This window comes from Fukomys damarensis, unplaced genomic scaffold (genome assembly GCF_012274545.1).
Source record: "Fukomys damarensis isolate Sample0158 unplaced genomic scaffold, DMR_v1.0_HiC HiC_scaffold_8, whole genome shotgun sequence".
Lineage (NCBI taxonomy): Eukaryota > Metazoa > Chordata > Mammalia > Rodentia > Bathyergidae > Fukomys > Fukomys damarensis.
The window spans coordinates 4,162,506-4,186,216 of NW_022900920.1; the positions used below are offsets into that span (position 1 = coordinate 4,162,506).

A 23,711-nucleotide genomic window follows, 5' to 3' on the forward strand; every position below is an offset into this window, starting at 1 on the left:
TTTTTGATCATTACTTCTTCATACATTTTTTTGTCCTCTTCCACTTCTCATTTGGTACTCCAATGATATATATATATATATATATTTGTAATATACTATTCTTTTTTTTCTCTCTGTATTTCATTCTGGATATTTTATTGCTGTACTTTCAAGTTCATTAGTATTTTCTTCTGTAGTGTTTAACCTACTCCTTATTCTGTCCAGTAAAAGTTGAATAACTTTTGCTGTAGATAATACATCTGAATTATTTCATATACATTCAATGCCATACTAATTGCACAGAAAACCTTTTATTTTCTTTATATTTTATTGTACAAGTTGATTTTGCTACCTTTTTGAGATTGGTTTCTGCTGAGGCTACAAAATTAAATGATGGCATGTTGTATGAATCATCTTCAATATGATTTTCACATTTTTTATTTTTAGAAGTATTTTCTCTTCATTGCTTCTCAGATATGTATTCATTAGCACACTTTGGGGTGCAAGTAAGAGCCTAAACTGACTTTATTAAAAAAATAGTTTACTGGCTCACATAGCTAGGATCCAGGGACCACAAGTTCAACATTGGCTAGGAGGATGGGAATCTTGGCCTTATTCTGTTATCCACTCTGTCAGCTTATTTAATGGTTGCAAAGTAGCAGGCATGGCAGCCAGGGCAGCTTACATCCTCAGTCATGACCTGTAAGAGACAGAGGAGCATGTCATTCTAAGGATGAAGAAACTTTCCCAAATCCTCTAGCGACTCTTCTTGAATCTTTTTTGGTTGGAAGTGGGGCACATGCATAATAAAATAAAGTTTATTTCTGGGTTGTTCTGTCCTAAGAATTTATCATTTTCTTTTTATTTTTTGCCATTAATTAATTAAATAAATATTTACTTAGCAACCTGTATGTGCAGGTTCTGTTAGGCACCAGGAAATAGAGAATCTGATACTTTTTTTCAAGAGGCTTATGTTTTCAACCATTTTTTCTAGTAGCAGTTCTATCATGTACTTTTTTGAGGGTGGACATGTCTTACTAGATAGTTCAGGCTGGCCTTCAACTCACTCTGTAGCCCAGTCTGGCCTCAAAATCATGGCAGTACTCTTGGCTCAGCCTCCTGAATGCTGGGATTATGGGTAGATGCCACCATGCCCAGTCTTGTTCATATGTCTTTAAAAGTTTGTTTGTTTGTGTTTTTTTTTGGTACCGAGGATTGAACTCGGGTCCTTGTGCTTGCAAGCAGGCCACTGAACTGCTGAGCTAAATCCCTGGCCCTGTTTTTTTGTTTTTTTGATGCAGGGTGTCACTATATAGTTCAGGCTTTTGTACTGAGCTATATCCCCAGCCCTTTAAATTTTTAATTTTGAAACCAGGACTCATTAAGTTGCTAAACTGCCCAGTGTTCAAATTTGACATCCTTCTGCCTCAGCCTACTAGGTCCTGGGTTTATAGGCAGGTACCACCATGCTTAGCTTTATTGGAATTTTTTAATGCTACTGAGCACAGTTTCTCACTGGAAGACAGCATGGTCTAGTTATGGTTAGTTAATATGGATAGAGAGCTATTAGAAAGTGAATAGTAAACGGGAGTGGTAGATCAGTTTGAGTTTGTTAAGCCATGCATGCTTTTGAGGCATGGTGGCGGAACCACTGAGTTAAATTCCCTCCCTGTTAAGCCATTTTGGAGGGTTAGATATCCTAAGGGTAGAGGAAAGATTTTGAAGAATTATATGATCTGATTGATTTTTAAAGAAAGTTCTCTTTGTTGGCATTGTGGAAAATGCATTGGAGAGGAATAAAAAAAAAATAAAGAAAGAAGACTAATTAGGGTACTTTAGTAGAGATGATAATGACCTGAATTTAGGTGGCACAACATGGATGGAGAAAAGTAAAAAAGCATTTGGACAGTATGTGTGACAGAGTTGTCTGATAGTTCTTTTTGGAGAGGAGGGCGGGATACTGAGGTTTGAACCAAAGAGCTCATGCATGCAAGGCAGGCAAGCACTCTACTACTGAGCTACATCCTCGCAGTGTACCTCTAGTGACCAGATACAGTATATACTTTTTAGGTTGAATTAACTAAAACAAGTTGCCATAGACCCTAGGAACACACAGATTGTTGCACTGTGATGGCATTACTGAAGTCCTACTTCCCTGTAAAGTTCTGGTTAAGCAGCCATATAACCTAGAACTCGTTAGTTAATAAAGGTTATTAAACTTTTGACAGCATCTGGAAGCAAACATTGACACTGTATTAGGCACTGGGTATAAGGATGAATAAAATGTGGCTCCTGAACTCAGAGTTCATACTCTAAGAAGGGAGGCAGACTTGAAGGAATAATTATTTCCTAGTTACATAACAGCTTACATACAGCTGTGTAGAGTCAAGAACAAGGAATCGGAAACTGCACAAACAAGAATTAGGAACAAAGATCTGAATCAGAAAGTAATCAGAAGAGGCCTATGAGTAATAGCCACATTTGATATCAACTAACTTCATGTCCTAAAAGTTCATGTATTTTACTGATAAAAGATTGTCACATAAAGCCTTCTTGCTTCTCTTTTATATATGTTTTTAATTAGCATGGCTCTCTTATCTCACAGCACAGCAGATAACAGTGAATTAGAATGGTGGAAGGTGGAAGAGGAGATGTCAGTAGATGCAGGCACACAGATGACAATAATCAATACCCGCCATCGGACAGTGAGGCAAGGGAGAGGAAATGTATTAAAAATAGACTTGGTACTGCTGAATTTCTACAATTTCTACAGTGGTAAACAGGTCTCTGTATTTTCTTAAAACTTCTGTGACATTGTCTAATAATTTGTTAACTTTGACATTAAAGAATTGATTGTCATTGTCTAAATCACCTGAGAATCTTTAACAAATACTGTACAAGTAGTAGGGCTTCTTCTCGAAGGGATTGTAATACGCAGCCTGGTTTGAAAACCATTGCTGTAAGGTTAATCTGTATTCACTTGGGGGAAGAGGAGGCGTTGTATCAGGAAAAGAAGATTGATTTTAGAGCTAGTTAGTCCTAGTCATTTGCAGTTGGGTGACCTTACCCACTCTCCTTACTGTCCTGAAATCTTGTTTTCTTTGTTTGTTTTTTGAATTAACAGAAAAGCACCTGCACTGCTTGGTACATTGATTAATCAGATGTGAGCCCTAGCATAGTATTTAAAATAATGTTGATTTTTCTAATGTGTAATTCCTTTCTCTGCTCTGAAAGTGTACACTAAAGACGATGGGCAGCATTATCTCCACTTAAATTTTTGTTTCCATAATTTATTTTCTGTGGTATTTGCTACTCCTTAAGCACTGATAAGCACTAGCTGATGAGAAAATGATTAAGCAAATAACTAGGAGTTGATAGAAATATTTATTGCCTTAGTGCAGCAGGTAATAAAATATATCAAAATGAGTGCTTCCTAGTTGTGATTACGTGCATATATAATATAGTCTTTTCCCCTACTTAAATTGTTTCTAAGTGGTGTGGTGAAAGTTGTAGCAGTATTTTGTGGTCTCCAGAGTGTGCAGTGCTTCCAGGAACACACAGGTGTCTTCACAGGAGCAGATTTGGAAATCTTTGATCCGGGAAAATGTGCCTAGAGGAACATTGCATTCATCTTTCTGTGGTCTGGAGAAATCAGGCATTGCTTTAATTAGAAATGATAGTCTGTCATGGATGTTGCATTTTTTTTTTTTTTTTGACTTGCTGTTTCTGGCCTTGCCCTTTCGCCCTTCCTTAGGCAACCTGCTGTTCCCCCACTCCCAGGAGTCACCACATTGATGCCAAAGTTGTTGCAGAAATCTGATCAGCATAGCGCACTGTAGCCCAGAACTCCTGGGTGCAAATGATTCTCTCACTTCAGCCTCTCAAGCAGCTGAGACTACAAGTGTGTGCCATCACACCCAGCTGTTTTTTAATATATATGAAGTCATGTATCAGAAAATTCTTATATCACGTTTCATATTGAAGATATTCTCTTTTCCATTTTCATTAGTATATTAATAATTATATTTACCTTGGGAAATTGGTATATAATACATATTGAATTGTGACCATTTCTACTCCTTCGTCCCTCTCCTTTCTTCCCTTTTCTCTTCTTCCCCAGTTCCCCTTCCCCTTTCCACAGTCTACCTATCTGCTTCCTACCATCTGTCTTTTATATTGTTTTTAATTTATATTTTGGGTTTCTCATAGAACCAATGTAATATTTAACCTTTTATGTCTGGTTTATTTAGCTTAATATCATGATCTCAGGATTCTTCCATTTTCCTACAAATGACTCAAATTTATCCTTGATGGCTGAGTAGTTCTCCATCGTGTGTGTCTTTGTCCTTTCATCTGTTGATGGGTACATAGGCCACTTTCATGGTTTAGCTATTGTGAATTGTGCTGCTGTAAACATAGGTATGCATGTATAAATTTAACTCTTTCAGGAATATACCTAGAAGAGATAGCTACATCAATGGAATTTCTATTTTTAGTTTTTTGAGGAATCTCAACCCAGATTTCCATACTGGTAGTAGTTTACATTCCCACCAACAATGTAGAAGGGTTCCTTTTCCCCCACAAGCTCACAATTCTAAACACTTCTAAAATATGGAGCCAGAAGAGACTGAGAATAGCCAAAGCAATCCCGAGCATCATAAGCAAAGTGGGAGGCATTACAATGTCAGATATGAGGTTGTACTTCAATGCTACAGTAGTAAAAACAGCACCATACTGGCATAAAAACAAACATATTGCTGGCCAATCCCAGCACTTCGGAAGCTCAGGAAGGAGGGCTGCTGCAAGTTCAAGGCCAGTCTGGGCTACACAGTGAGTTCAAGACCAGCCTGGACTACATAGTGAGACCTGGTCCCAAAGAACCAAAATGAATGAGTGAATGAATAAATGAATCAATCAATAAATAAATAATAAAAAAAGAAACCCAGACGTGTTGACCAATAGAATAGAACAGAGGGTGTAAAATAACCCTCAACACCTTCTGCCATCTGATAATTTGAAAAAGAGGCCATGACATGTGCTGGAGAAAAGATAGCTTCTGTAACAAATGGTCCTAGGAAAACTAGTTATTCATGTGTAGAAGAATGAATCTAAATTCATCTCTCTCACCCTGTACCAACATCAAATCAAAATGGATCAGAAATCTAGATGTAAGATAAACACTGAATATGCTTGAAGAAAAAAATGATAAAACTCTTGAAGAAATTGTAATTCAAAATTTTTTGGAGCTATTGGTGGAATGACCCCAGCCAGACTTTAGAAGCCTGTGTGTGAGTTTTCTCTCAGTAGTCTCAAAACCAAAGAGTTGTATCTTTTCTTTACTGTGAACACATACTCATACTGCTTCTGAAAGGAGAAGGCAAAGTTATTCATCAGGACTAGAATTTAGTAAAAGGTAAATGTAGAGAGAGTAGAGTATCAGTAGAAATAGAATTTAAATCCACCCTCCCCCTACCCCCTTTTTTTTCTTTTAGTGCTGGGGATTGAACTCAGGACCTTGGGCTTGCCAGGCAGGTGCAGTGCCATTGAGCTAAATTCCTGGCCCATCCCACCTTTTTTTTAAAAAAGTAGATTTTACTTATATCAGTGTTAGGTTTACAGTTCACTTGAATGGAAAGTACAGACTTCTTTTATATCCCCAACCCTACACATATGTAAGAGCACTATGTTTAGAGGGTAAACTTTTGTGTGGTTGAATTGTCATGAAGATTGTCTTTTGTAGATAATGAAATGTGTGGCCTTCATGTTTCTTTGATAATCCAGGAATAACTGATGAGAGGTTTTGTGTCAATGATGGGCTTGTAGTGTCTTTTCTTAGGAGTTTCAATTCATTAAATCAAATAAAAATTATTTATGGTTAGAATAAAAAAGGCAAACTTTAGGATATGTGGTTAAAATCAAAGGTTGTTAATAGAGCAATTCAGATTTTTTTTTTTCTGGTGAAATTGAAGGCATCTACACATATTTATTCATTTACTCGATTTTCATGGTATTTGTAGTATTTATAAGCAGGACTCTAAATTGCAAATGTTCCTGACTTCTCTGATTAATCACACTAGGAGGTAAGTAATAACTTTGCACAACCTTACTGTCATCATTTATGCACAGCTACTTTAGCTCTAATTATATTTGGTTCTGAGTCATGAAGAGCATTGAAGAGTACACCTTCCAGCAAAGAGCTGCTAGGCCTATACTAATGGAGGCTACTTTCATCGACTTTTGGTACATTGATGAGTTTGACCTCTAAAAGTGGTATCATTAGTGTGGATTTTGTAAACTAGGCAATGGTGCGGTCAGTTATAGCTGTAATGATGTTAATGTTTTCAGGAAAATGGCAGTGAAAAGCTGTGGTCTTCCAGTTCTACCTGGGGTGATGTATTTGTGGGTAATTTTCATTGACTCGGTGGGTAGTGACTAGAAGGAAATCTTTTTAAGAGAGAGGGTGTGCACCTGTGTGTGTGTGTGTGTGTGTGTGTGTGTGTGTGTGTGTGTGTTAGAGAATCAGACCTCTCTTGGGAAGGTGACTTAAGGGTTTCCAAAGCTTTTGGAACTGTTCTCTTAGATTAGGTCCTCTTTAGGGTTGGGCTTAGTGCAGCATAGCAAAGAGGAAGGGTCCACTAATGGAAGTAATTAACTGTAACTGTAAAGGTTAGGACAGCAAATTGTAAGTGAAAAATCCAGGAAAGGTTTGGTGAAAAGAATCAGACCTCTCTTGGGAAGGTGACTTAAGGGTTTCCAAAGCTTTTGGAACTGTTCTCTTAGATTAGGTCCTCTTTAGGGTTGGGCTTAGTGCAGCATAGCAAAGCAGAAGGGTCCACTAATGGAAGTAATTAACTGTAACTGTAAAGGTTAGGACAGCAAATTGTAAGTGAAAAATCCAGGAAAGGTTTGGTGAAAGAATCATGTTGGGAAGCCAAGAGAGAAAAATGCAAGATGCAAGGTTAAGAAGAGTCACATTCTTTTGTACCAGGAATCGAACTCAGGACCTTGTGCTTGTGAGGCAGGTATAGTGCCACTGAGCTAAATCCTGGGCTGAAAAGTCACAATTTTTTTTTTTTTTTTTTTTTTTTTTTTTTTTTTTTTTGTACCAGGGATCAAACTTTGGCCCTTGTGCTTGCAAGGCAGGTAGTGAAAACACTGAGCTAAATCCCAGGCTGGAAAAGTCACAATCGTTGAAAAAGGCAATTCTGTTAACTTCCCAGAGAGGAAAGCTGTTCTTTAGTTTCTCATTTGTGTGAAAAATAAGACAAATGGAGACTTTCTGCCATCTGCAGTGATGGATGAAAGACTTATCTGGGAAGTGTAACATAAATGCTATCTGGTTCTTTTTGCTTGGAGATCTAATGTCAGCTGACATTTTTCACCATTGTACACATGAAGACTTCTGAGGGTAGAGAAAGCAAAGTTGAGTTGCACCAAAATTAGAGCTCTAAAGTTGCTTATTATGGGAGGAATCAGAAAGGATAACAGGATACCTACTTGGGAAAGCCATTGAAATTTTCTAAGAGACTAGTTAGTTTTGAATATAGCTGTACAAAGATATGGAGACATTAACAAACCTACAGCTTCTCATTATAAGCTCTATGATCAAACCATTTAGAGAAATGTGAGGAACACTGAAATATTGATAGCCACCTGCTCTTAAGACCCCAGTGGTCTCTAAATGGAGAAGTAGAACAAACAAATGTGAATGAAATCTTAGGGGCTCATATTGAAATATAAACAAATTACTCCAAAGGAATAATGACACTTCACATTTTAGAACACAAGAAGCCTTTTCAAACCATTGTTGATATTCTAAGGGTCAGCATGGTTGAGTGAAACTTCTTAATAACTGGGAAGCCATGTCAAAGGAGACAAGAAAAAGTAAACAAATCAGTTGAATGTGAGAGAGAGAAAGTTGTATTAGAGCAGTGGTTTCTCAGAGTGTTTATAGACCCTTGGGAGGTCTTTGAGACCATTGTCAGGAGTCTGTGAGGCTAAAACTATTTTCATAACAACATTAAGATGTTGCTCATCTTTTTTATTGTGGTTAAAAAACAAACATAAAATTTACCAATTTAATGAGCTGTATAGTTCAGTAGTGTTAAGCATATTTACATTGTTGCACAACAAATGTCCAGACATGAAACTCTCCACAGAATGAACAACTTTTTTTTTTTTCTCCTTACACCATCCACTCCTCCCTGCCATTTACCTCTGATGATGTGACTCTACTTTAAATCCCCCACATAAGTGGAATCATGCAGTATTTCTCTTTTTCTGACTGGCTTGTTTCCCTTGGTATAATGTTCTTTTTTTTCTTCATGATTTATTTTTTAAAATTAATTTTATTAGCATACTTTTGACATACATAATACATACATCATCATAGGTAATTTATATCTGTACATATTATACCTCAATTCTTTTTTATCCCATTCCCCGCCTTTCCCTTCAACTCTTCCCATCTCCACTTATAAAACTTTGTTTATATTGTTTTCCTTCCATTCCTTTAAATTTTTTCATTCCTACTCCTTTCCTTCCTTCTCCCTTCCCCCTCCCTGTTCCCCTTCCCATTTGAATACTTTTCTTTCTATTCATAATATCTATCCTCCATTTTGGTCCTTATTTACCTGTTGGGTTTCTCACACAAGAGGAACAGTGTGATGTTTAAGCATGTATGCCTGATTTATTTCACTTAAGATTATGTTGTCAAGGTGCATACACTTCCCTAAAAATGTCTCAAGTCTCTTTCTTTATGGCAGAGTAGTATGCCATTGTGTATAGAAACCACATTTTCTTTATCCATTCATGCATTGATAGGCATATGGGCTATTTCCAAAATTTAGCTATTACAAGTCGTGCTGCTATAAATATGGTTGTGCATATATTGCTGTGGTATGATGCTTTTAATTCTTTTGGGAAGATACCCAGAAGGGGAATAGCTGGGTCAAATGGAACCTCTGATTTTAGTTTTTTGAGGAATCTTCATTCTGATTTTCATAGTGGTTGTACCAGTTTACACTCCCACTCTCAGTGGAGAAGGCTTCCTTTCCCTCATAGCCTTGCCATCATTAGTTATTGGTTGATTTCTTAATAATGGCCTTTCTTCCTGGAATGAGAATCTCAGAGTTGTTTTAATTTGAATCTCTCTGGTGACCAGTGATGTGGAACATTTTTTCATATATTTATTTGTTTGGACTTCTTCATCTGAGAAATGTCTGTTCATTTCAGAAGCCCATTTTTGGCTTGGGTCTTTAAATTGGTGGGGGGATCTGACTTTTAAAAATTCTTTATATATTCTAATATTAGCTCTTTCTTTTCATTGAGTTTATTGGTACTTTTTAGGAATACAGTACAGTTACATTCATCATTGGGATCTTGTACCTTTACATGACAGGGCTTGGTTCTTATTTTTTCCCCATACCCCTGCTTGGCTCTTTGTTTGAAGAATAGGTGGTAAAATTTTTTTTCCATTCTGTGAGTTGCCTCTTCACTCTATTGGTGGTTTCTTTTGCTGTGCAAAAGCTTTTTTTTTTTGGTACTGGGGATCGAACTCAGGACCTTGCGATTGCTGGTCAGGCGCTTTGCTGCTGAGCCAAATCCCCAGTCACAAAAGCTTTGTAGTATGATGTGATCCAAGATGTTCATTCCTTGTTGGATTTCCTGTGTGGTTTGGTATTGTTCATAAAGTGTTTGCCTACACCATATCTGCAAGAGTTTTACCTGTGCTATCTTCCAACAGATAAAGTGTTTCTGGTGTAATATTTATATCTCCAGTCCATTTTGATTTTAGTTTAGTGCATGGTGAGAGATATGGGGGTCTAGTTTTAATTTTTGGCATGTGGAAAGTCCTTGGCATAATGTTCTGAAGGTTTGTCCATGTAGAAGCATGTGGCAGGATTTCCTGCTTTTGAAAGCTGACAAGTATTTCTTCACACACACACACACACACACCCCACACACCATTTATTTATTCATTTGTTTATTTTTCCAGCACAGGGGCTAGAAGCCAGAGGCCCCTCTCGTGCTTAAACTTGTCTCAAAATTGTGATCTCCTTACTTCAACCTTCCAAGCAGCTGGATTACAGGAGTATAATACCACCTGGTTCAGATTTTTAAAAATCAGTGTGGGTTGCTTCCATCTCTTAACTTTTGTGATGTTATTTGCCTAGTTCACTGAGTTGACATTTGCTCTAACAGTACAAGAGCAATATTGAGTAAAACCTCTGGTGCTTCTGCACAAATCAGGATAGAGGTACCACACTGGATGAGTTATTACTATAGCTTTCATTGTCACATAGTTGCACTGGGGACAAAAAATAAGCAGTTCTACTTAATATCCTTTGTGATAGTACTCTGTTGCATTCTAAAGGTGTGTTGCGGAAGAGTGCTTAGATAATTGAGTTATGAACTAAACATAGCTGCTTTATCATGGAGCAGTATTTTTACTTGAAAAAAGAATGGCCAGAAAAGCTAGTTTTTAGGCTTGGGTACTTGATGTACATTTTCTTGAAAATTAATGAACTAAATCTGTTACTTCAAAGAAAAAACTTATCTTGATACAATTTGAACTTCCAGGTGAAAGTTAGAATTTTGGAAAGCTTGTCCTTGCAACTGTGAATTTGACAGCTTTCTGATACTTGAAATATTTTTTTTTAGTAGGATTAGTGGTATAATGAGTATTTTTTAATATTGTAGTATGAAATGTGTCAGTGTTTGGTAGATTTGCATAATTCAATGAATCAATGTTTTCCAATACATGATGTTACAAAATTATGTCTAGGTAAAAGCCATTCAAAAGTATAAGATAGTTGGACACAGTGTCCTTGCCTATAATTCCAGCTTCTTGAGAGGCTGAGGTAGGATTGCAAGTTTGAGACCACCAAGACTTTGTGAAACTCTGTCTCAAAATTTTAAAAAGGAGGCAGGTGTGTAGCTCAGTGATGAGTGCCTGCCTAGTATGTATGAAAAAGCCCCAAGTTAAATCAGCCGAGGTATAAAAAGTCCTTAGTGTTTTAAAATCTTGAGTCAGGGTCTCACTAATTCCCTAAGTTTCATGGCTGGTCTTGAACTTTTGATCTTCCTGACTTAGCCTCCCAGAGTGCTCAGATTATGTGCGTGTACCACCACACCCAGTGCAAAAATACAGCTTCTGTATATAAGTATATTATGTTAATGGATGAAGAATTTATTATTTCAGCTAAATGAATTAATAGTTAAAGCTTTTCTGTTTTGTAATATACTAAATATAGATAGATGTAACTCATGTACACAAAGCTCTTGGGGTTCGAGTAATTTTTAAGTATATAAAGGAGTTCTGAGGCACAAAGTTGGAGACCCAGTGCACTAAGGATAATTACTCAATAAGCAGGAAGGGGTGGCATCTAGAATTTGTCAAAGAGAAGTAGAAAAGGGTGATTTTCAGAGAAGGGAACAGGGAAAGATCTGTAAAGCATGTGAAGTGAAAAGAGTGCTGTGATGGGAAATGAAAAGCCCCTTTTGAGCTTGCCTGTTTTTGTTTTTTTTCCATTTGTCAGTATTTGCAAGAATTCTGTAGCTTGAACATAGACTCCTGTCCGCTTTCATGTGATGATAGTGAGCTTTTATGAGTTGACTGGTGAATTCTGAACCCACATCAGCCCAGTAGTTTGATTAGAGTAGATACAAGGTGAGGCAGAAGCTTCAGGTTTGTGAATTTTTCTAGTGTGTCAGATTTTTGCCACCTACTTCATTTCCCTTAACTTGCTGCTGTTTCAGATAAAAAAAAAAATTATATATGCATCTGTCTTATGCAATCATTTATGGTATTATGTTAAAGGATAAATATATTTTTTAATGCATTTGCACTGTAGATATTTGCAGGATAGATATGCAGTTCTACTTTTTGATTTCAGAACTATTCCTAAGTGCTCTTCTTTTCATTAAGTTTGCTTTTGTGTCCAAAGCAAGAAACTCAGTAGTATGCAAAGCAATGTGAAATCATGAATAAACATAGACTAAATTGGTTTGAAGGATGCGACTTATGATTTAGTGTTCAGATTGGACACTGATTTACAAGAAACTCATAGTATCTATACTTCAAGGCCCTTCACTTGCCTTTTGTATTTTAATTTTTTTTAAAGATGCTTTCCACATTGTGTTAGTTTCAGGTTTCAAAAAATCTGGTTCTTAAGGGTTCTTTGTAAGGCCCTTGGAGATCTAGGAGCTAACTAAAGAAAATGTTGGAGGAAGAAGGTGGATATCGGAAAGGGAATTTAGCTATAGCACTTGAAAAACTCACAGCATACCTTTCACAGGATTTATCCAACCAATTATTATCTCATTCTATAGTAACACTTACTCACATCTCAAGGAATTTAGAAGATAAAATTATAGTCTGTGTACCATGAAGTTATGCCCTCTTTCCAGGTACTGATGAATTTTAATGTTAAAATCTTGATGCTCTGAAGCATTTTACCAACTCTTAGCCTTTTTTCTTTCTTTTCCTTTTTAATGTTAGAGGTAGGGCCATTCATCTTCTCTTTTTTTTCCCCCATTGAGTTTATTGGTCCATTTATAGCAAGTAATATAGTTACATTTATCATTGGGATCTTGTACCTTTACATGATATGAATTAGTTCTTATTTCTAGACTTTCAGACTTTTCCTTCAGAGTCTCCTATTTGCTCTCCTAATATTTATCTTAGCAACAGTGGTAGCACAGAACTGCTTAACTCACTGACATATATTCTCTTTCTGAGGATAAATAACTTTCTTTTTGTCATGCTGGGGATGAAACCCTGGGCCTTGTACATGCTAGGCAAACACTGCACCACTCAGGCTACAGTAGATACTCTTAACTCTCCTATTTTACAGATGAAGTAACTCTCTAAGAGAAGTTAAGAAACTTGCTGAATGTGATAGAGCTGAGACTCAAAACCTTGATGTGTTTGATGGTAACACTTTCACTTGTTTCATCTTCCAAGAACCATAGATCCTGGAATGAGAATCTGAAATAAAAATCTCAACAGAAAATACTGATGTCTTAGGGCCTAGAAGCATTTTTTTCTTTAAATTGTGTAATGTTTTATTTTTAAGATGGGTGATGGGTACATTGCCATTTGTTTTATTGTTATTTTTTATATCATATATGTTTTATAAATATTCTTTTTACATCTATAAAATATTTTATTCTCTTTTATTGCTCAGGTCAAACTCAGGACATCATAAATGCTAGACAAGTGCTCTGACACTGAACTACAACTCCAGGCCATACAAAATGTTTGAAAAAAATATTTTTATGAAATACATTTTTATTAATGTAATTCTAACATAAAGCACAGAACAATCTTGCCCCCAATACAGTTAAAAATACCATTCAGATAGCCACATTGGTCCAGAGTTCGATCCCCAATACCAAAAACAAAACAGCCACGTTAAGTGAGAATCATCCTACATATTGTTTATGTATAGAAAGGATAGGAAAATACAAAAGAAATAATTATCATAGTTGTCTAGTTTAACAGACCACCCAGAACTTGGTGGCTTACAACAGCATAACCCAGTAATTTATTCAAGCTCACAAACTCTTTAATACTCGGTAAGATTTGTTAGCCTAGCCAGTTTCAAAACTGTCCCGAACATGTATTTATTTGCTTGCATTGGTCTTCAGTCAAGCCAACCAGCGGTTACCTAATGTGTGGCAGTAAATATAGCCAGTGTGTTTTTGTTTTTCCTTTGTTAGGACTTTATTAGAACTACGTGTGTTTGGCACATATAAGTTATAAGGAAAGGCTCATGAACCAATGAAGTAAATGATGATGCCTTCACGTGCCTGCTTGATTTCTCTTTTTTGCCTTGTTTTAGGTATTTGGCTCGGGTAGGGGAGCTTGAAGCTACTGACACGGAAGACCCAAGTCTGAATTATGGCCTCGTGATAGACTGTGGTAGCAGTGGCTCCAGGATTTTTGTTTATTTCTGGCCAAGGCATAATGGGAACCCTCACGACTTGCTGGACATCAAACAGATGAGAGACCGCAACAGCCAACCTGTGGTTAAAAAAATCAAACCAGGTACTAATCAGGATGTACAGTATCTTGTTGTGAACTCTTTTATCTGCTAAAGGATGAGAGGAGAGAAGAAAAGGGAGAGAAAGAAAATTATCCTTTTCTTTAGGGGAGTCTGAGTGGTGGGAGGAGGATATAGCTTTCCCGTTACTGGAACAAAACGTCCAACACCTACAACTTGAAGAAGGAAAGGTTTATTTTGGCTCATAGTTTGAGTAGGTTCATTCTATGCTTCGTTGGCTCCAAAGTATTCACAACATGGCAGAACAGTGTGGTGGAGGAAAGCAGCTCAGAGCACGGTGAGCAGAAGCAGAGAGAAGGGAAGAACTGGGGATGGGAATATACCCTTCCAGTTCTTACCCCCGGTGATCCACCCCTTTTTACCAGGCCTAAATGTAAGGCTTGGGGACATTTCAGATCTAAATCATAACAGAGTGATAAATCATTTATCGTCTCCCATTCCTCTCAAATTAGTTAATGTGTTGGACCTTAAGTAGAACCTATGGCATATCAGTTTTCTGAATTTGTGACCTGCTTTTTAAAGAAAATATTTTATTTTACTTAAGGAATCTCTGCAATGTCAGACACTCCAGAACATGCCAGTGATTACCTTCGTCCTCTTCTGAGCTTTGCCGCTGCTCATGTGCCTGTGAAGAAGCACAAGGAGACGCCCCTTTATATCCTCTGCACTGCAGGCATGAGGCTTCTTCCTGAGAGGTGCCACGCAGGGTCTGGGAGACAGGAAAATGGGTGTACAGGGGTTGAAAGACTGATTCTGTGTTGTCACCCTCTGGTTCCCTAGTGTAGAGGTTGATGTAGGTATACCATGCACAGCTCACAGGCAGCATGGAAAGATTCCTTGCTCAGAAATAAAGCAAGAGCCACTCCTGTACCTAGTTGTTGCACAGTCAGTTGATCATATCTCCCTGTCATTTACTTAGGTTGTAGTAATTCCTAAATTTGGATTGAGGTTGCGGAGCAGTGTGATTATATTTGAATTATGAGGCTCTGAGAGGGAGGACATAATTACAGAAGATAATGAGCAGCCCACTTGAGGATCTGGATACCTACTAGGGCTATCTATCAGGAGAGATTGGTTAGCAATCCTGCTCTTTCTGTAGCTCTCTCTGGGCTGTGGTGATAATGAGTGAGTCCCTCCTCTTGGTGCTACGGAACTCGGCCTTCATTGCTGAAGACCGATTTTCTCAGCCCTAGCCAGTCAAGTCTTTTTCATTTGCCCACACCAGTTCAGCCTGAGATCTTGACACCCGCTCTTCCATCTTCCATTAGAAAAGGAGGAGGAGGAGGTTCAGAAAGAGGAGGAGGAGGTTCAGAAAGAGGAAGAGGAGATTATATTTAGGTAGGCCACTCCGTGTATATGAATTTCCCCTTTGAAGCCCCCTGAATTCCACTGTTCTTATTGTGGGCATGGGGTGGGAATGAACTCCCTGAATTTTGTTTATGATTTTTTTTATTGTGGTAGGAACATTTAACATGAGATTTACACTCTTACCACATTTTAAAATGTATAATGCATATTAGCTCTGTGTACAGTGCTCTACAGCCTGTCTCTAGACTAATTAACAATACTTAGCTGTAACTCTATGCCCATTATTTCCCTTAGTATAATGAGCATATCAGCATCTTTCCATTTTGTTGCAATTACAGAATGTCTTGCTTTTTACATGCTAGGTAATATTCCAGTGTATGTGTGTAGAGCACCACGATTTCCCTATCCATCTGTCCATGAACATTGAAGTTGTTGCCACATGTTGGCTGGTGTGAGTGATGCTGCAGTGAACACGGGAGTGGTAATATTTCTTTGAGACCATGACTTGAATTCTTTTGAGTAGTTGCCTATAAGATCATGGTAGTTCTATGTTTAGTATTTTTTTCTGTGCTAGGGATTAAATCAAGAGCCTTGCATGTGCTAAGCAGACACTCTACCAGATACTCTATAATTGAACTACATTCTCAGACCTCCATTTAAACAGTTTTTGATGAACCCCTATATTGTTTTTCGTATCTGCCATACCATGTTACATTCCCACCAGTGGGATGCAGAGGTTCTGATTTCTCCACATCCTTGACAACACTTGTCTTTTGTTTTGTTTTTAAATAATGGCCATCCTGACAGGTGTGAGATGCTATTTCACTGGTGTTGATTTGCACTTGCTGATGTAGTGACCTTGAGTATTTTCCCATATACTGTGCTAGTTGGCAGTTTGTCTTTGGAGAAAGACAAAAGTGTCAAGTGTCAAGTTCATAGCCTGTTTTTTAAAAATATTTAATTATTTAGTTTTGGCAGAACCAAGAATTGAACTCAGGACCTTGCACTTGCCAGGCAGGCACTGGCACCACTGAGCTAAACTTCCAGCCCTCGTAGACCATTTTAAAATGAGTTTTTTTTTCACTATTGAGTTGTAAGAATTTATTTTATATTTTTAAGAATAACCCCTAATTAAATGTGGGTTGCAATTTTTTTTTTCTTTCCTGTACCAGGGAGCTAACTCAGGCCCTCACACTTGCCAGGCAAGCGTGATGCCAGTGAGCTACATCCCCGGCTGCAAATATTTTCCTCCATTCTGTAGTGTGCTTTTACACTCTGCTGATTGTTTCCTTTGCTGTGCGGAAAAATCCCACATGTTTATTTTTTGGGTTTGTTGTCTGTACTTTCGATGTCATAATAACGAGGTCATTGCCAATCTTAAATTTAGAGGTTAGCTTCTGGGAATGTTCACAGTGTCATAGGTATCAGGCATTTCTTATTAGCTTAAATATTTTCTCTTGGTAAATAGCAGCTCCCTTTTCCACACATTTTAATTTGTATACTTGGCCTTTCTTTTCTTTTCTTTTTGTGTACCAGTTATCAAACTTGGGACCTTGCACTTGTGAGGCAGGCAGTGGCACCACTGAGCTAAATCCCCAGCCCCTGTCCTTTCTTTTCTTAAAACAGCAACAACAGATGGCTGTCATGGTGTGTTCCTAGAATCAGCACTTTAAGAGGCTGAGGCAGAAAGACTGCAAATTCAACCCTAATTTAGGCAACTGAGTAAACTTAGCAAGACCCTGTCTCAAAATAAAAAGAGCTGGCGTTTGCACTCATTGCTGTGATTGTACTAGGCTCTCTCCCTAGTGTTGCCTAAATACAAAAAGACAGAAGAAAGAAAAAACTATCAGCAACAACAAAACCTAGCTTCCTGCTGCTTCTGCCACACAGGACACATAATATAACCTATATCAGTATTTCTTTCAGTGGAATTCTTTCGTCCTACTTAGAGGCATAGCTCGTTTTACACTCTAGTTTATTCTTGAGAAGCAGATTATTTAGCCATTTATCAACATGATAGGCCTTCTAGTTCCTTATTTATTTCCTCATATATGTTGGTCTTTTTTTTTTTTTTTTTAAGTACAGGGGATTGAATTCGGGACCTTGCACTTGCAAGGCAGGCGTGGTACCACTGAGCTAAATCCCCAGCCCTAGAATTTTTATTTTTGGCATTGGTAATATTGACATCCTTTTAAAAATTTTAGACCCTGGGAAGAGTACGTGACTCAAGAGGGGATTCCATCATTACAAACTGAGTAGCTAAAGATCTCACAGTCAAGGAAATGGGAAAGTCAGAGAAAAGCTAACTCAGAGGTCAAAAAGGTAGTTCCAGGCCACAGGACTAGGTAGAGGCACCTGGAGAGTGGCTTGGGCATCTTTTGTGTCTAGAGCAAAGGAGGCGATTGCCTCATCTCTTGGCACTGCCCAGTATTGCCACTGTTTGTTAAAGTTTATATCAAAACTAAATCAACTGTGTAGCTCTACTTCATTTGTCTACAATGTTAACTGTTAGTGTAGAAGCTCTGAATATTAATATTTATTTTATCTTGAGAATTCAAAAGAGTTTTTCCCTTTTCTTTTGCTTGTTTTCTGATCACCTCTCAATAATGCATACTTCTGGTCTGGGCTTTGTGAAATCACTGCTGCCTCTAAGGTCAAGCTAGTTGTTGATATTGTGACTATCACAGGAAGAATCTGACTTACATTAGCATATATGAGTAGTATTCCATATGGGGTTGAATCACCTGGACTGTATTTTGAATTTATTAACACTTGGTTTTTTGGTTTTTTGTTTGCAGTGGTTTAACAAATTGTTTTTCTACTTCTCTTTCACTTTGTCATGGAAATTCCCTTAAATTACAAAGGCAGCTGGATATGGTAGCACATGCCTGTAATTCTAACCAAGATTTCAGTTTTGAGACCAGCGTGGGCAACTTAGTGAGATCCTGTCTCAAAATAAAATAAAGGGCTGGGATGTACCTCAGTGTCATCTCGCTTGCCTGGCAAGTGCAAGGTCCTGAGTCTGATCTCTGGCATAGTGGGAGGGGGTGTGACTGGTTATATAACTTGGTGTTAAGAGTGTTTGCCTACCACGTGGGATTTTCCCATTATATGTTTAGAAAAAAAAAAACACTGAAGAAAAAGAAAAAAAAACCCACTGAATTTCAGAAAATGAAAGTTCCGTCCTATTCTTGTGCAGTACACGAGTTTTTTGTTTGTTTTTAGCATAAGTGAGATCACATTATACTACTATTTTGTAACTTAGTAGAACTCAACAAAATGTGTTGAATACTTTTTTATATCAATGCATGTAGATATAAAATTCACCTCCTTTCTTTTTAACATCTATGCATATTACATTGTATGGTTGTACCATAAATTATTTAATCAATCCCTAGTTATTATGTTATTTTCAGTTTGCCCCCTCTTCTTTCTTTTTTTGAGGCAGGGTCTCATCATGTAGTTCAGGCTGGCCTTGAACTCACTATGTAGCCCAGGCTGGCTTGAAATTTGCATGGATCCTCCTGCCTCAGCCTCCCAAGTGCTAGGATCACAAGTGTGCACCACCACTCCCGGCATTGTCATTGTTGTAAATAAATTGTGCTGCAGTATTCTTTTCATTCCTTGGAACAACTTTTTGAAAGTATGATAGCTGGATCAAATATTAAGTACATTTAAAAAAACTGAAACAATTCTCAAGTGCTCTGTAGAAAGGTGGTACTGGTAATTTATATTCCAAACAACAAACATAGGTTGGTGCTTGAATGTTCTTCCTTCACATCATCAAACCCAGCAGGTACCTCCTGTGCATGGTTTAGAAACATATCCAGTAGAGCAGAAGAATAGCCCATCTTGTTTCCCATGTGAAAGTTTTGTAAGAATTTAATTTATATAACAAAGAACTTTTAAAGGAAACTGCCTGGCATTATATTGGAAGAGTATTACCTCTAGTGTGATTCTTCCCTTTTAAGTGCCAATAGCATTCTTCACTAAGCCATGCTGACAACTATCTGAGCCAGTAGACTGTTTTTCCTAGATTCCTATTATTATTTCCTGCTTTGTTTTTCATTGATAATACTGATAAAATACTTAAGACTTTAAAAGGAAAAACAACTCAGGATACAAAGTTTCAGAAGTCATCTCCACGTTGAAAATATCGTATTATGAACCTTGGATTTTGAGCCTGATATAAGTTTTTCAAATGATAAGATTTTATAAAGAGAGAAAACCCTTCCAATATGGAAAAGAAGATTAAAATTAATACCGGGGCAAAGAATTATATACAAACTTGTGAACTAGCTATACCTCTTAGGTGGTAATGTGAGGTATTGTTTCTGCATTATGTAGAATCTGAGGCTGAGATTGTGTTCCTTCATTTATATCTTTAATACTAATTAGGAATAATGTAATTGATTTATTTTATAATTGTGAAACTGTGCTGCAGTTTCCTGTGGTTTATTCATAATTGTGGTTTATTCATAATTCTGAGAAGCGTCTTTTAACAGTTTGAGTTATAACATTATCTAAGGGAAAAGTATTAGTATATTGCCCTATGTGTTGGAAGCTGTACTTGGGAAGTAGTTTAAGCCTTTAAAAATAAAGGAGGTAGCTGGGCCTCTTGGCACATGCCTATAATCTCAATAGTCTGGGAGGCTGAGGCACGAGGATTGCAAAGTTGAGTACAACCCGGTCAATTTAGTGACTTACTGATACTCTGTCTCAAAATAAAAAAGATAGGGGCAATCCACTTTTTGGACCTTCTACTGTCTCTCTTAGACAGAAGCTATTTTTCTCAAATTCTTCCTCCTCTTAAAAAAAGAAAAGATAAAAAAGGGTTGGGGATATATATCTTAGTGTGAAGGTCTTAGGTTTAATCCCCAGTACAGAAAAAAATTTTTAAAAGTACCAGAAAGAAGCAGACTGGGCAAGTGGATAAAGGTAGGTGAATAGTGATGACATCATAACAAGACTAAGTGGAAGAACATTTAGTTGAGGCAGTTGCTGTATTGCCTGGCTGGCCCAATCCTCCTGTCTCAGCCCCGCAAGTAGCTGGGACTACAAACCTACCCCATTGTACCAGCTAAGAAGAGAATTAATGATTAACTTTTGGATTCTCCTTTTTTGCAGGAAGCAGTTGGCTATCTTGGCTGACTTAGTGAAAGATTTACCTTTGGAGTTTGACTTCCTCTTTTCTCAGTCTCAGGCAGAAGTGATCTCTGGGAAGCAAGAAGGTACTGGGCCTTGAGGGTTGCAGCAGGGTCATTTTTCAGCCAGTTACTATCTGCCTTAACTAATTTCATGTTTAGGATTACTTTGTATACCCGGTTTTATTTCTACTGAACAGTTTTCTTGATTCTGCTAAACGGTTTGTATATTCTGCATCTGGCTTTAATTTAGAACTAAGCACTATCTTTAGAGTGTATTAATATTTAATGATTATTTTGAATGGATTTTTGTGCTAGATGTGGCACATGCCTGTAATCCCAGCACTCACGAGGCTGAGATGGGAGAATCACCAAGAGTTCTAGAACAGCCTGGGCTACATAGTGCGTTCAAGACTAGCCTGGACCACATAGCAAGACCTTGTCACCAAACCAAACAAAACAAAACGAAACAAAAAACCCAAAAACAGATTTTTGGTTAGCTAATTATATTTTTGAAAACATAAAGTTCTAGGAGTTGTATTGAGTTTGCCAAATTCAAGTATAAATCAAATTATTAGGATAAATAAAGGGGAACTTTAATTTCAGGGAATGACTAAGATACATTAGTTTTGTTTTGTTATAAGCATTCCCTTTATTGTAGCTACTAGGCAATTATTTTGGTTTGGTTTGGTTTTTGTGAGACATGGTCTTGATGTGTAATTCAGGCTCGAACTCTGTGATTTTCCCTGTCTCGGCCTTCTGAGTGATGGGATTACAGGCATACACCACCATGCCCAGCTCTATTTCTTAAGAAAAAGAGGAGATTTTATCTCTTCTACTTGTATTATGCTGAAAGGAAAATACTTACCATTTTGAATTTGAATTTTATTTATTTTATTTCTTTTTGGTACCAGGGATCAAACTTAGGACCTTGTGTTTGCACGGCAGGGGGCAGAACCACTGAGCTAAATCCCTGGCCCCTTAATTTTACATTTTTAAATCTTAAATTACAGTTTCTTCTTAATATTCTGTTTCTTTGCTCTACGTATTCATTGCCATACAGCTCATATTTCTTGGTTACATAGCTCTTTAAATCTTTGATAATTCTAATACATGTGTCATTTCAGGGTTGGCATCTTTGAACTGTCTTTTCCCTTGTTTGTTGAGGTTTTTGGTTCTTTGTATGCCAAATAATTTTATATTATCTTCTAGACATTTTGAATATTACATTATGAGACTCTGTGTCCTAAATCATAGGAAGACAGTTCATTTTTGAAGGGAAGGATTAGGTCAAACTCAAGTTCTCACCTGTCTTTTGTGGGCTGTGATTCTATTAGTTCATTATTCAAAACCTTGACCCTGCTACTGTATTTGGATTTGTCCCATGTGTGTAAGCCATTATAGAGTCTGGGCAGTGGCCTCGCCTATGTTCAATTCTCAAAACCTTTGGTATATAAGTTAGGGTCAGATGCACACATGTATACTTAGAAGTGAGACCAGAAGTTCATACACAGGTTCATCCCTATTCTCATGGTAGCCTCAATACTTTCTTGTTCCTTGGAGCTTACTTTCATGGTCCTCTGGTCAGAAAAGCAGGGTGTGTGTGTGTGTGTTGAAGGCAAGGCTTTCTCACAGAGCCACATCCACACTCACACCCACCTTTTAAAAACATTTTACTTTGTATTTTGAGACAGAGTCTTGTTAAGTCACCAGGTTGCCCAGACTGGGCTTGAACTTGTGATCCTCCTGTCTTAGCCTCCCAGAGTGCTGGGATTATAAGGATACAGTATCATGCCTAGAAAATGAGGCTTTTAATTTACCCACTATGCCAGGAAGTTTCCTTGATTTCATCTGCATCAAGGGCCAGGTGGTGGCAGGAGGACACAGAGAAAAATAAGCAGTGTGAATCTGCCTCACACATTTAAGGCTGCTGTTTCCTCTGGCTAGGGAGAATTCATATTCTTTGAGTTTTAGGAATCCACCCACCCTACACCTCTGTTGCTGTGAGAGTGTCAGGGGCATGAGGGGACACAAAAAAAGAAAAAAGAAGCAAAGGATTTCCCCCTACTCTCTGAACCATTGGAGTTCTCTTTATGTGCTCCTTGGACAAGAAATCAAGGCCTTAAAATTATTTCTGCCTATACCTGATGCATGCTTTCATGTTTCAAGCTGCTTTTGAACCCAGGCCAAGCAACATCTATGGGGAAAAAATGTGACTCACTGCTGAGTTGTGGGTGAGTTCCGGCCTCTTTCTCAGTGTGCCCTGTAAATCTTTTACTCACAAGAGTTCTCACAAAGCTGCTGCATGCATTCTGTCTAGAATATCTCTTTGCATCCAGCAAGGGAGACAGGGTGGAATGTGCTTCTTCCTTGCCCAGAAGTAAAACTCAAGGATTTATACTTTTTTGTTTTGTTTTGTTTGTTTGTTTGCTTGGTACCGGGGATCAAATTGGGCCCTTGTGCTTTTGAGGCAGGCAGCGGAACCATTTAGCCAAACCCCCAGCCCAAGGATTTATACTTTTTAACATTTGTTTTTATAGTTGTTCTTATTCATTATAGGAAATTTAGAAGATGAAAATAATGTTTTGTTTTAAAACTTGACTGGATCTCACTCCAGGCCAGGCTTTAACTTGCTGTATAGCCCAAGCTTGCCTCATACTCACAATCTTTCTGCCTCAGCCTCCTGAGCAAGTAATTTAAAAAAGGGGGAGGAATCATAACATAAAATATTTAAAATCTGTGCACTGAGAATATAGAATAAAATATAGCACTATGACTTTTTTTTTCCCCAAGAAAAGGAGAAGAGAGTAGACCTAGGGAGAGATGTATACATGGGATAGCAGTAGAGAATTAAGCAAGGCCTTTTATATTTCTTCTTTAGGGGTTTATGCATGGATTGGTATCAACTTTGTTTTAGGAAGATTTGACCATGAGGATGGTGAGTAATACTATCTTATAATAATTCTTTAAGGGCTGAAGGTTTAATTCATAACCTGTCAGTAGTGTATAAGTACTAATTTGGAGTTATTTCTCTGTCTCTGTGTCTCTGTTTCTCTCTCACTCTCTCTTTCTCTCTCTCTGTCTCTCTGTCTCTGTCTGTCTGTCTCTCTGTCTCTCTGTCTCTTTGTCTCTCTGGTACTGGGAATTCAACTTAGAGCCTTTTCACTTTCCCAGGTCTTTGCTTTTTTTTTTTTTTTTTTTTTTTTTTTTA

The 23,711-nt window shown here is 37.6% G+C and overlaps 1 protein-coding gene across 4 annotated transcripts in view; it reads left to right on the forward strand.

Moving 5' to 3' along the window:
* Window positions 1-23,711, forward strand: part of Entpd7 (ectonucleoside triphosphate diphosphohydrolase 7) — a 51,672-nt gene that overhangs the window by 2,619 nt on the left and 25,342 nt on the right. For all 4 annotated transcript variants that reach the window (XR_004516274.1, XR_004516275.1, XM_010638526.2 and 1 more), the window contains exons 4-7: window positions 13,827-14,032; window positions 14,593-14,743; window positions 20,484-20,587; window positions 23,382-23,438. Coding sequence is in view for 2 of the 4 variants with exons in the window: in XM_010638526.2 (XP_010636828.1) it covers window positions 13,827-14,032; window positions 14,593-14,743; window positions 20,484-20,587; window positions 23,382-23,438 (518 nt within the window). In the remaining 2 variants the exon portion in view is untranslated. The remainder of the gene's footprint in view (window positions 1-13,826; window positions 14,033-14,592; window positions 14,744-20,483; window positions 20,588-23,381; window positions 23,439-23,711) is intronic.